The sequence below is a fragment of the Pristiophorus japonicus genome, chromosome 6 (genome assembly GCF_044704955.1).
Source record: "Pristiophorus japonicus isolate sPriJap1 chromosome 6, sPriJap1.hap1, whole genome shotgun sequence".
Classification (NCBI taxonomy): domain Eukaryota; kingdom Metazoa; phylum Chordata; class Chondrichthyes; family Pristiophoridae; genus Pristiophorus; species Pristiophorus japonicus.
Window position 1 is genome coordinate 251,132,458 of NC_091982.1, and position 13,827 is coordinate 251,146,284.

General features: G+C 49.5%; 1 protein-coding gene across 3 annotated transcripts in view; it reads right to left on the minus strand.

Annotated features, from left to right (window-relative positions):
* The window catches only part of tp63 (tumor protein p63), a 384,611-nt gene that overhangs the window by 92,494 nt on the left and 278,290 nt on the right, over window positions 1-13,827 (minus strand). For all 3 annotated transcript variants that reach the window (XM_070883827.1, XM_070883826.1, XM_070883828.1), the window contains one exon: window positions 705-956. In XM_070883827.1, the coding sequence (XP_070739928.1) occupies window positions 705-956 (252 nt within the window). The remainder of the gene's footprint in view (window positions 1-704; window positions 957-13,827) is intronic.

Sequence of the window (13,827 nt, forward strand, 5' to 3'; positions counted from 1 at the left end):
CTCCCCGCTCTCTACCCCCCCTTCGCTCCCCGCTCTCTACCCCCCCTTCCCGCTCTCTGCTCTCTACCCCCCCTTCGCTCCCCGCTCTCTACCCCCTTCCCACTCTCTACCCCCCCTTCGCTCCCCGCTCTCTACCCCCCCTTCCCGCTCTCTGCTCTCTACCCCCCCTTCGCTCCCCGCTCCCTACCCCCCCTTCCCGCTCTCTGTTCTCTACCCCCCCTTCGCTCCCCGCTCTCTACCCCCCTTCGCTCCCCGCTCTCTACCCCCCCTTCGCTCCCCGCTCTCTACCCCCCCTTCGCTCCCCACTCTCTACCCCCCCTTCGCTCCCCACTCTCTACCCCCCCCTTCGCTCCCCGCTCTCTAACCCCCCCCCTTCGCTCCCTGCTCTCTAACCCCGCCCCCCCCTCGCTCCCCGCTCTCTAACCCCACCCCCTCGCTCTCTAACCCCGCCCCCCCTCGCTCCCCGCTCTCTAACCCCGCCCCCCCTCTCTAACCCCACCCCCTCGCTCTCTTTCCCTCTCCCCCACCCTTGCTCCCTGCTTTTATTTTAAATGAGATATGCAGTTTTTCTTCAGGCCAAACCTAGTGCACCAATGGTATCTTTGTGCCTGAAGGGCAGTGCCCGTTATCAAGTGGTCGCATGCACCTCGATACCCGCCGGAAGCAACGTGCAGGTTGGGTCAGTGTTGGTCGAGGTCACTTACTGTCCACGTGGCAGACTTGGCGGTGCTGGACTGCTGAAAGGACACGTCGAAGCCGTGTGGGCCCGGGTAGTCTGTGTTTGACGGGATGGCCGGTGACGGAGACAGCGTTTCGAAGGTGGAGCTGGGCTGAGCGTACGGTGAGGGCGCCGTGACGTTGGGGGTGTGGTCGTTGTTGTAGGGGCTGGTGGAGGAGGAGCTGTTCTGGATCTGTTGCTCCATGCTGTTGAGGAGCCCCAGGTTTGTGTACTGAGGCTGGAGGGGGGAGAGAGAGAGAGAGAGAAACATGCCATTAGCAACATTCACATCAGCCAACTTCAAATATTACCACGCTCAATGACCAACCAGCTTACACACAACAGGACTCGCTATTTTACTGAAGCGAATGATTCTGTTGCAATGTTTCAAATGAATCACCCAAGTATGTCACTGTTCATTCACTGGAGAAATTAAGAGTTTCAAAGATCATTTCTTCAGTTAGCCGACACACTGGAAATGATCGTCTATTTGAAACCCGCGGTATAAATGGCTGAACGGTTTATTGCCTGCTGTGTGCAGAGTGAGTGCGTTCAGCTGTTGTACAACAACCTCACCGATCATCACTTCTAGCCCATAGAATCAGCAATCCGATAATATTTAATCATGTGCTTTCTGAAACAGGATTCCCTAACTGGGGCAGACGTGCGGGGAAGGGCAGAGCTGGCCAGTGGTCTGAATGGCCACCACCCACTCCTCATGTCCCCACTAAAGACGAAGTTAAAATCCCCCAGCCAAAGATTTCCCCAACTCCCATACTGAAACTGCCCCCATCTGCTACACTGTGCAGCATCTTTGTCACAACCAATTTAATTAAAATCGACATCCGCTCTGAGGGCAAAATACCCGTCTCCACCTTTCCCCATTAAACCATGATCATATTATTTCCCGCCCCCTTTCCCACAGTGGGAGACACTGTCTCTCTCTCTCCCTCCCCCCTAACAGGACATACTGTCTCCCCCTCTCCTCCCAGCAGGACACACTGTCCCTCCCCCTACCGCGCTTCTCTCCATCCCCTTCCCCTCACCAATATGATTCAACAGTCACCTCTTCATCGTGAGCTGCCGAGAGTTGACAGCCAGTGACAGTACTCTCCAGTGAAGCACCGTTATTCAACAAATCAGAAAATCAGACAGATCCAGTGTCAGAAAGCAGATTCCTCATTGGATCTCAGACAGAGTCAATTTTAAAACGATACACCCCCAGCACTGAAAGAAGAGATAGAAAAGAATACACACACACACACACACACACACACACACACACACACGTCTAACAACTCAAAACCTATACCCCCTTACACACCAATGTGTCAGCACTCTCGCCTGAGTCACAATGTTGTGTGTTCAGGTCCCACTCCAGGGACATGACCACAAAAGTCTAGGCTGACACTCCCAGTGTAGTACAGAGGGAGCGCCGCACTATCGGAGGGTCAGCGCCGCACTGTCGGAGGGGCAGTACTGAGGGAGCGCCGCACTGTCGGAGGGGCAGTACTGAGGGAGTGCCGCACTGTCGGAGGGGCAGTACTGAGGGAGCGTCGCACTGTCGGAGGGGCAGTACTGAGGGAGCGCCGCACTGTCGGAGGGGCAGTACTGAGGGAGCGCCGCACTGTCGGAGGGGCAGTACTGAGGGAGCGCCGCACTGTCGGAGGGGCAGTACTGAGGGAGCGCCGCACTGTCGGAGGGGCAGTACTGAGGGAGCGCCGCACTGTCGGAGGGGCAGTACTGAGGGAGCGCCGCACTGTCGGAGGGGCAGTACTGAGGGAGCGCCACACTGTCGGAGGGGCAGTACTGAGGGAGCGCCGCACTGTCGGAGGGGCAGTACTGAGGGAGCGCCGCATTGTCAGAAGGGCAATAATGAGGGAGTGCTGCACTGTCGGAGGTGCCGTAGTTCGGATGACACATTAACACATCTGCCCTCTCAGGTGGTGTAAAAGATCCTATGGCACTATTTTGAAGAAGAGCAGGGGAGTTATCCCCGGTATCTTGGCCATTATTTATTCCTCAATCAACTTAACAAAAACAGAGTATCTGGTCATCATCACATTGGTGTGTGTGGAAGCTTGCTGTGCGCAAATGGGCTGCCGCGTTTCCCACATTACAACAGTGATTACACTCCAAAAAGTACTTCAAAAGCTATAAAGTACATTTGAGACATCTGGTGGTCGTGAATATAAATCCAAGACTTACTTTCTTTGCAATGGTGTAATTAATCCCCAGGACACATGGAATACAATGTACCTGCCTTCGGAGAGTTCTCGAGAATAAGGGAAGAAAGATTTGGATTTATAGACTTGGATCTATATAAGAATATAAAAATTAGGAGCGGGAGTAGGCCATTCGGCCCATCAAGCCTGCTCCGCCATTCAATGAGATCTTCGACCTCAACTCCACTTTCCCGCCCGCTTCCCATATCCCTTGAACAAAATACGAGGCTGCAGCTACTCGGGCAATTATATTATCCGACTCCTTGACTGCATTAATGGGACGTTAGATTTGGAGAATGATCTGTAAAGCTGCTAGAATTTAGTTTTTAAATGCAGAAGCATCAAAGCGTCCCGGCAGTGCTTCTTCAAAGATGCTGCTGGATAGCGCGATGACGGAGTGGATCGGCACAGAGTGGTCAGGTACAGCCTCAATGCATCCTTGCCCACTGGGTGACCTGTCATGGGAAGGCTGCTGTAGGCACAGCTCAGGGACAAGCAGACCAACCCCTGACCTGTGGACCTGCACATCAGCTCGGGGGCTTGGCTAGCAAATATGGTACGGTCTAATGAGGTTAAATAGAACATAGAAATTTACAGCACGGAAGGTCGTCATTTCGGCCCATCGTGTCCGCACCAGCCGACCAAGAGCTATCCAGCCTAATCCAACTTTCTGGCTCTCAGTCCATAGCCCTGTAGGTTACGGCACTTTAAGTGCACATCCAAGTACTTTTTAAATGTGGTGAGTGTTCCAGACCCCCACCACCCTCTGGGTGAAGAAATTTCCCCTCATATCTCCTCTAAACCTCCCCCCAATTATTTTAAATCTATGTCCAGTGGTTATTGACCGCTCTGTCAAGGGAAACAGGTCCTTCCTATCCATTCTATCCAGGCCCCTCATAATTTTATACACCTCAATCAGGTCTCCCCTCAGCCTTCTCTGTTCCAAAGAAAACAGACCCAGCATCTCCAATCTTTCCTCATAGCCAAAATTCTCCAGTCCAGGCAACATTCTTATAAATCTCCTGTGCATCCTTTCCAGTGCAATCACATCTTTCCTGTAATGTGATGACCAGAACTGCACACAGTATTCTAGCTGCGGCCCAACCAGTGTTTTGTACAGTTCAAGCATAACCTCCCTGCTCTTGTATTCCATGCCTTGACTAATAAAGACAAGTATTCAATATGCCTTCTTAACCACCTTATCTACCTGGCCTGCTATCTTCAGGGATCTGTGGACCTGCACTTCAAGGTCACTTTGTTCCTCTACACTTTTTAGTGTCATACCATTTAATGTGTATTCCCTTGCCTTGTTAGCCTTCCCCAAATGCATTACCTCACACTTCTCTGGATTGAATTCCATTTGCCACTGTTCTGCTCACCTGACCAGTACATTGATATCTTCCTGCAGTCCGCAGCTTTCTTCTTCATTATCAACCACACAGCCTATTTTAGTGTCATCTGCAAACTTCTTAATCATACCCCCAACATTCAAGTCCAAGTCACTGATATATACCACAAAAGGCAAGGGACCTAGCAGTGAGCCCTGCTGAAGCCCACTGGAGATAGCCTTCCAGTCACAAAAACACCCATCAACCATTACCCTTTGCTTCCTGCCTCTGAGCCAATTTTGGATTAAACTGGCCACTTTGTCCTGGATCCCATGGGCGTTTACCTTCGTGACCTGTCTGCCATGTGGGAGCTTATCAAAAGCTTTGCTAAAATCCATATACACTGCATCATATGCACTGCCCTCATCGACCCTCCTGGTTACCTTCTCGAAAAATTCTATCAAGTTAGTCAGACACGACCTTCCCTTAACAAATCCATGCTGACTGCCCTCAATTAATCCATGTCTTTCCAAATGAAGATTTATCCTGTCCCTCAGGATTTTTTCCAATAATTTTCCCATCACTGAGGTTAGGCTGGTTAATATACCCATTGGCTGCAATAAATCCGGGTTAAACAGTGAATCTGTATAATATACATTGCGGGGATGGCTTCAAAGTGCAGACCTGATGTAGCCGAATTTTCCTAGTAACCTGTAACTCAGTCAATGAAAACTCCAACATTGATCATTCTCAGCCACACCGCTCCAGATATCCATTCGGCAATTACTGTTCCTTTTTTTCCTTCGCAATTGGATGAAACTACAATATTGTAAACTTTCTAAATTTTAATGCACCGAATGCATCTCTGTCCAACAAAGCGGTTTATGTCAGTGTGACTATGGCGTTGCTATGTAAGCACGCACGGGATTACTGCCCAAGTCCTCCCTGCCTTTTATGATGATTCTCAATTGATAATAACGTTAGTTAATCGTCTGCGATAGTTCGTTCGTCAAAAGCACATGGGAATTACCCCCTCCGGCCAGTGATGATGCTGCAGTTTAAATAAAAGTCAGAGAATCGACTTTAAAATATTTACGAACTTGGTGCAACCGTTCTTCCTGCTGGTGCGTATGCTCAATTCTTTTTGAAAATGCAGTTAGCAGAAAAAAAAATCTAAAATTCTGTTTAGCACCAATGCTCTCTCCCTGCCCAACCACCATCTCTAGGTGACCCAGACTGTGTGCAGCCTCAGCATCGATACCATCCCGAGCTGGGTTTCTGACCCCATCTCCTCTCCATCACATGGAACACCTACTTCCATCTCCATAACATCGCCCGTCTCCGCCCTATCTCAGCTGTTGAGGAAATCCTCACCCTGGCCTTTACCACCTCCAGACTCAACTATTCCAACGGTCTTGTTATATATGCAGACTATAGATATACTCTGTGTAGTCACTGTACAATTGCATAAGATGGAGACTTGTCACCTGATTGTACTATCAATAAGGTTTACACTGTGTATATACTATGCTGGCACCACTAGAGGGTGCAACTGGTGGAGACCGGGGTTTCCTGCCCCTGTGGCAGAGGCTGTCCACCAGAGGACACTGCGGTGGGAGACCTGAGGGTCACCTGCATAGGTGTTCAGGGCCCAGTGTAAAAGGCTGCCCACCATGCTTGTGTCTTACTCTGGAGTTATGAATAAAGGACCAAGATCACTACAGTTTGAGTACAACACATTGACTCGTGGAGTCATTCATAAGTACATTACAGACATAACAGGTCTCCTCTGCAAACTTCAGCTCATGCAAAACTCTGCTGCCCCTTGCCTGTTCCTGACCTCACTCTGCTCCCATCACTCCTATCCTTACTGACTTCTGTTGGCTCTCGGTCCCCAACAATTCCAAATGAAGAATTCTCCTCCTCGCGTTGAAAGCACTTCATGGCGTTGCATCTCCTAACCTCTGCAGCCTCCCCAATCCTGACAACCTCCTGCAGAACTCTGCGCTCCCCCAATTGGGATACTTGTGTATCCCAATTGAGGGGGGGGGGGCCATCTTAGACTGGGTGTTGTGTAATGAGAGAGGATTAATTAGCAATCTCGTTGTGCGAGGCCCCTTGGGGAAGAGTGACCATAATATAGTGGAATTCTACATTAGGATGGAGAATGAAACAGTTAATTCAGAGACCATGGTCCAGAACTTAAAGAAGGGTAACTTTGAAGGTATAAGGCGTGAATTGGCTAGGATAGATTGGCGAATGATGCTTAAGGGGTTGATAGTGGATAGGCAATGGCAGACGTTTAGAGACCGCATGGATGAACTACAACAATTGTACATTCCTGTCTGGCGTAAAAATAAAAAAGGGAAGGCGGCTCAACCGTGGCTATCAAGGGAAATCAGGGATAGTATAAAAGCCAAGGAAGTGGCATACAAATTGGCCAGAAATAGCAGCGAACCGGGGCACTGGGAGAAATTTAGAACTCAGCAGAGGAGGACGATGAGTTTGATTAGGGCAGGGAAAATAGAGTAGGAGAGAAAGCTTGCAGGGAACATTAAAATGGACTGCAAAAGCTTCTATAGATATGTAAAAAGAAAAAGGTTAGTAAAGACAAATGTAGGTCCCCTGCAGTCAGAATCAGGGAAGTCATAACGGGGAACAAAAAAATGGCGGACCAATTGAACAAGTATTTTGGTTTGGTATTCACTAAGGAGGACACAAACAACCTTCCGGATATAAAGGGGGTCAGAGGGTCTAGTAAGAAGGAGGAACTGAAAGAAATCCTTATTAGTCGGGAAATTGTGTTGGGGAAATTGATGGGACTGAAGGCCGATAAATCCCCAGAGCCTGATGGTCTGCATCCCAGAGTACTTAAGGAGGTGGCCTTGGAAATAGCGGATGCATTGATAGTCATTTTCCAACTTTCGATAGACTCTGGATCAGTTCCTATGGAATGGAGGGTAGCCAATGTAACCCCACTTTTTAAAAAAGGAGGGAGAGAGAAAACAGGGAATTATAGACCGGTCAGCCTGACATCGGTAGTGGGTAAAATGATGGAATCAATTATTAAGGATGTCATAGCAGCGCATTTGGAAAGAGGTGACATGATAGGTCCAAGTCAGCATGGATTTGTGAAAGAGAAATCATGCTTGACAAATCTTCTGGAATTTTTTGAGGATGTTTCCAGTAGAGTGGACAAGGGAGAACCAGTTGATGTGGTGTATTTGGACTTTCAGAAGACTTTCGACAAGGTCCCACACAAGAGATTAATGTGCAAAGTTAAAGAACATGGGATTGGGGATGACGTGGATTGAGAACTGGTTGGCAGACAGGAAGCAAAGAGCAGGAGTAAATGGGTACTTTTCAGAATGGAAGGCAGTGACTAGTGGGGTACCACAAGGTTCTGTGCTGGGGCCCCAGCTGTTTACATTGTACCTTAATAATTTAGACGAGGGGATTAAATGTAGTATCTCCAAATTTGCAGATGACACTAAGTTGGGTGGCAGTGTGAGCTGCGAGGTGGATGCTATGAGGCTGCAGAATGACTTGGATAGGTTAGGTGAGTGGACAAATACATGGCAGATGAAGTATAATGTGGATTAATGTGGATAAATGTGAGGTTATCCACTTTGGTGGTAAAAACAGAGACAGACTATTATCTGAATGGTGACAGATTAGGAAAAGGGGAGGTACAATGGGACCTGGGTTTCATGGTACATCAGTCATTGAAGGTTGGCATGCAGGTGGTTAAGAAAGCAAATGGCATGTTGGCCTTCATAGCGAGGGGATTTGAGTACAGGGGCAGGGAGGTGGTTACTACAGTTGTACAGGGCCTTGGTGAGGCCACACCTGGAGTATTGTGTACAGTTTTGGTCTCCTAAATTGAGGAAGGATGTTCTTGCTATTGAGGGAGTGCAGCGAAAGTTCACCAGACTGATTCCCGGGATGGCGGGACTGACCTATCAAGAAAGACTGGATCAACTGGGCTTGTATTCACTGGAGTTCAGACGAATGAGAGGGGACCTCATAGAAACGTTTAAAATTCTGACGGGTTTAGATAGGTTAGATGCAGGAAGAATGTTCCCAATGTTGGGGAAGTCCAGAACCAGGGGTCACAGCCTAAAGATAAGGGGTAAGCCATTTAGGACCGAGATGAGGAGAAACTTTTTCACCCAGAGAGTGGTGAATCTGTGGAATTCTCTACCACACAAAGTTGTTGAGGCCAATTCACTAAATATATTCAAGAAGGAGTTAGATGTAGTCCTTACTACTAGGGAGATCAAGGGGTATGGCGAGAAAGCAGGAATGGGGTACTGAAGTTGCTGTTCAGCCACTCATTGAATGGCGGTACAGGCTTGAAGGGCCAAATGGCCTACTCCTGCACCTATTTTCTATGTTTCTATCCCTTCGGCCCAACATTGGTGGACCCCACACTCTGGAATTCCCTACATAAACCTCTCTATTCTCTGCCCTCCTTTAAGACGCTCCTTAAAACCTACCTCTTTGGCCAAGCTTTTGCTTACTCCTCCAAATATCTCCTTCTGTGGTTCAGCATCCAATTATGTCTGTCTGCACCTCTGAAACATGGGAACAGGAGGAGGCCATTCGGCCCCTCGAGCCTGCTCCACCATTCGATGAGATCATGGCTGATCTGCGACCTAACGCCATATATCAGTTTTTGGCCCGCATCCCTTCATACCTTTGGCGAACAAAATTTGATCAATCTCAGATTTAAAATGAATTGATCTAGCATCATTTTATAAAAATAATTCTGGCATGTGGGCGTCACTGGCAAGGCCAGCATTTATTGGCCATCCCTAATTGCCCTCGAGAAGGTGTTAGTGTGCATTGTTAGGCCATTGCAGAGGGCAATTAAGAGTCAACCACATTGCTGTGGGTCTGGAGTCACATATAGGCCAGACCAGGTAAGGACGGCAGATTTCCTTCCCTAAAGGATATTCGTAAAACCAGATGGGGTTTTACAACAATCCGGTAGTTTCATGGTCACATTATTGAAACTAGCTTTTTATTCCAGATTTATTTAATTAACTGAATTTAAATTCCCCAGTTGCCATGGTGGGATTTGAACTCATGTCTGCGGATCATTGGTCCAGGCCTCTGGATTCATCATCATCATAGTCAGTCCCTCGGAATCGAGGAAGACTTGCTTCCATTCTTAAAATGAGTCCTTCGGTGGCTGAACAGTCCAATAAGAGAGCCACAGTCCCTGTCACAGGTGGGACAGACAATGGTTGAGGGTAAGGGAGGGTGGGACAGATTTGCCGCACGTTCCTTCCGCTGCCTGCGCTTGTTTTCTGCATGCTCTCGACGATGAAACTCGAGGTGCTCAGCGCCCTCCCAAATGCACTTCCTCCACTGAGGGGGGTCTTTGGCCAGGGACTCCCAAGTGTCGGTGTGGATGTTGCATTTTATCAGGGAGGCTTTGAGGGTGTCCTTTTAACATATCCTCTGTCCACCTTTGGCTCGTTTGCCATGAAGGAGTTCCGAGTAGAGCGCTTGCTTTGGGAGTCTTGCGTCTGGCATGCGGACAATGTGGCCTGCCCAGCAGAGCTGATCAAGTGTGGTCAGTGCTTCAATGCTGGTGATGTTGGCCTGGACGAGGACACTAATGTTGGTACGTCTGACCTCCCAGGGGATTTGCAGGATCTTGTGTAGACATCGTTGGTGGTATTTCTCCAGCGACTTGAGGTGTCTACTGTACATGGTCCATGTCTCTGAGCCATACAGAAGGGCGGGTATTACTGCAGCCCTAATGACCATGAGCTTGGTGGTAGATTTGAGGGCCTTGTCTTCGAACACTCTTTTCCTCAGGCGGCCGAAGGCTGCATTGGCGCACTGGAGGCGGTGTTGAATCTCATCAATGTCTGCCTTTGTTGATAAAAGGCTCCCGAGGTATGGGAAATGGTCCAAGTTGTCCAGGGCCGTGCCATGGATCTTGATGACTGGGAGGCAGTGCTGTGCACCAAGGACAGGCTTGTGGGGGACCTTTGTCTTATGGATGTTTAGCGTAAGGCCCATGCTTTCGTACACCTCAGTAAATAATTGACTATGTCCTGGAGTTCAGCCTCTGAATGTGCGCAGACGCAGGCGTCGTCCGTGTACTGTAGCTCAACGACAGAGGTTGGGGTGGTCTTGGACCTGGCCTGGAGACGACGAAGGTTGAACAGCTTCCCACTGGTTCTGTAGTTTAGTTCCACTCCTGTGGGGAGCTTGTTGACTGCGAGGTGGAGTATGGCAGCGAGGAAGATTGAGAAGCGGGTTGGGGCAATGACACAGCCCTGTTTGACCCCGGTCCGGTCGTGGATTGGGTTGGTAATGGATCCGTTGGCAAGGATCACGGCCTGCATGTCATCGTAGGGCAGGCGGAGGATTACTAGTCCAGAACATAACCACTATGCTACTGTGCTCCTAATTGCCATTTGTGGAAGAGGGTTCCAAACTTCTACCCCCCTTTGTGTGTAGAAATGTTTCCTGGTTTCACTCCTGAAAGGTCTGGCTCTAATTTTGAGACTCTGCCCCCTAGTCCTAGACACCCCAACCAGGGGAAATAGTTTCTCTCTATCTACCCTATCTATTCCCCTTAATATCCCGAAAATTTCGATCAGATCACCCCTTAACCTTCTAACTGCTAGGGAATATAACCCTAATTTGTGTAATCTCTCTTCATAACTTAACCCTTGGAATCCGGGTATCATTCTGGTAAACCGATGCTGCACTCCCTCCAAGGCTAATATATCCTTCCTAAGGTGTGGTGCTCAGAACTGCTCACAGTGCTCCATGTGTGGTCACTAGGGTTTTGTACAGCTACAACATAACTTCTACCCCCTTGTACTCTCGTCTTCTGCGGAGCACCTTGGGACGTTTCCGACATTAAAATGTGCTTTGGATGTTCGTTCCCTCAGTATTGCCCCTCCGACAGTGCGGCACTCCCTCAGTACTGCCCCTCCGACAGTGCGGCACTCCCTCAGTACTGCCCCTCCGACAGTGCGGCACTCCCTCAGTACTGCCCCTCCGACAGTGCGGCACTCCCTCAGTACTGCCCCTCCGACAGTGCGGCGCTCCCTCAGTACTGCCCCTCCGACAGTGCGGCGCTCCCTCAGTACTGCCCCTCCGACAGTGCGGCGCTCCCTCAGTACTGCCCCTCCGACAGTGCGGCGCTCCCTCAGTACTGCCCCTCCGACAGTGCGGCGCTCCCTCAGTACTGCACAAGTGTCAGCCTGGATTTTGTGCTCAATCTCTGGAGCTGCATCATTTCTAGATTAAGTTTAGTATTTATGCGACACTCAATCATGACTCTTTACCCAGTCCGCTTTGTTCATAGTGAACACCCTTTGCCGTGTCTATAACAGTCGGCGCACACCACACGTAATGGGAGCCATTCTGAGGTGTTCCACATAGGCACAATATTAATGCCTAAAATTCTGAGTTCAGGTTAGAAAACTGATCGAGATAAATCCAGCTCATTTTTCAAGCATTGTTTAAAATTTTAAAGATAACACCTTTAGGGCTGGAGGTTTGGCTTCTCCTGCAGGTATTGCCTGCCCGGCAGAGTTCACACGCACACCACTTCTCACACAATACCTGAAAGCAGCTGTAAGTTTAATGATGCTGAATGTAGCGTAGACCAGGGGAAACATACAAACCAATTAACGCCACTTACATTACAGACTTTAAATGCACCTGGTCACTGAGTGGGTACTGTGTCCTAAAGCAGTCAATGCTGATGGAATAATGCACAGGAGCACCGGCGCTGGAACATGTGCACTGTGGGAGCCCGTTGTGTGCACAGTACTGTGGGGATGGTGGTGGCCATAGTGACCATGGCAGCCTGACGCGTCTGAACCATGCACGTTTCTCCATACGAGAGGTGGCCATTACTGCCCGTCAACTGCACAGTAACCCCAGGGGGGCAGAGGAAACGTTTCAAGGATACTCTCAAAGCCTCCTTGATAAAATGCAACATCCCCACCGGCATCTGGGAATCCCTGGCCAGAGACCACCCGAAGTGGAGGAAGAGCTTCCGGGAGGGCTCTGAGCACCTCGAGTCTCGTCGCCGAGAGCATGCAGAAAACACGCAGGCAGCGGAAGGAGCGTGCGGAAAACCAGACTCCCCACCCACCCTTTCCTTCAACCACTGTCTGTCCCACCTGTGACAGAGACTGTAATTCCTGTATTGGACTGTACAGTCACCTGAGAACTCACTTTTAGAGTGGAAGCAAGTCTTCCTCGATTTCGAGGGACTGCCTATGATGATGAAGGGTGCACGGTGAGCAGACGAGAAGCAGATGCCCATTGAACCTTTGTACACGAGATAAAACAGCAACAACTTGCATTGATACAGCGCCTTTAATGCAGTAAAACGTCCCAAGGCACTGCACAGGAGCATTGTCACACACAGTTTGACACCGAGTCACGTAAGGAGAAATTAGGGCAGGGGACCAAAAGCGTGGTCAAAGAGGTAGGTTTGAAGGAGGGAGGGCAGGAGAGGTTTAGGGGCACCCCCTACGTGGACTTCAAATACCTCACAAAATGACAACCTGACCATTCCTAACTCAGAAGAGGAACGAAAGTTGTTTCATCCATGTCCTTCGTGGATGCACTCCCTCCAATCCTCACCTCCACCACCCCAGGCACTTTGTCCCCAGAACCTGCAGCTGACTGGACAGAGTTACTCTGCATAAAGTTGCTCCTTGGACTAATTCCCCAATAAAACCGTGGTCAATCTCAGCGAGGTACTGTACACATATAATACCATCATGCTCATTCCAACGCACACATTCCTCAGATGGCTGCTGTCTCCCAGTCACTCTCCAAACACCCATTAATCTGTTTACAGCCATCGGAACTGAGAGTGTCTGTGCAGCTGTCGCCCGTGCATTAGCGGAGCAGGTGGTGAACCTTCAGGTAACAGACACATACACCGAGAGGATAATGTGCCTTGGCAGCACAGTCAGCAGTCAGCTACTGGACTGTTGGCTGAGAGTCGTGGGTCAGTTTTGGAAGGGGAGGGGAGGGGGGGAGCCGCACATATTCTTCATTAAACCGTGGCTAATCCTTTCACAGCCACGTGCTGTCTGACAGCTACACAATTAATGGAATACGCCGCAGGTGCTAAAAGGAATTCTGCTAAAGCTGCTAAGAGGGATAAGATTACTTTCCCCTTGGCTGTCCAATGCCACAATATTGAAAAACCAACTCATTGTTTGGGTGGAGATCAAACCTCGAACCGGAACAGGAAGAGGTATCCAGGCTCCCGGAACCAGCCCACACCAAATGTCACAAAACATCGTGCTAAACTTGGGGGGGAAAAAAACCCTCAAATAGAAAACATTCCGTGTGTTGCCGTTTTCTGAGCCGGTGACAACACTGCCCTAGACTCAGGATTTCAGTGCTGGTTCCACCCTCTCGGTTCACAGCCAGCCAGCAGTGTGTGTGGTGTCTCACTATTGGAACATGTACAGGTGGCTCCTTCAGCGGGAATGGAGTAATGCACCCGGCCCATCCTCTGCTCTGTCCAACACACGAGGGAGAATTG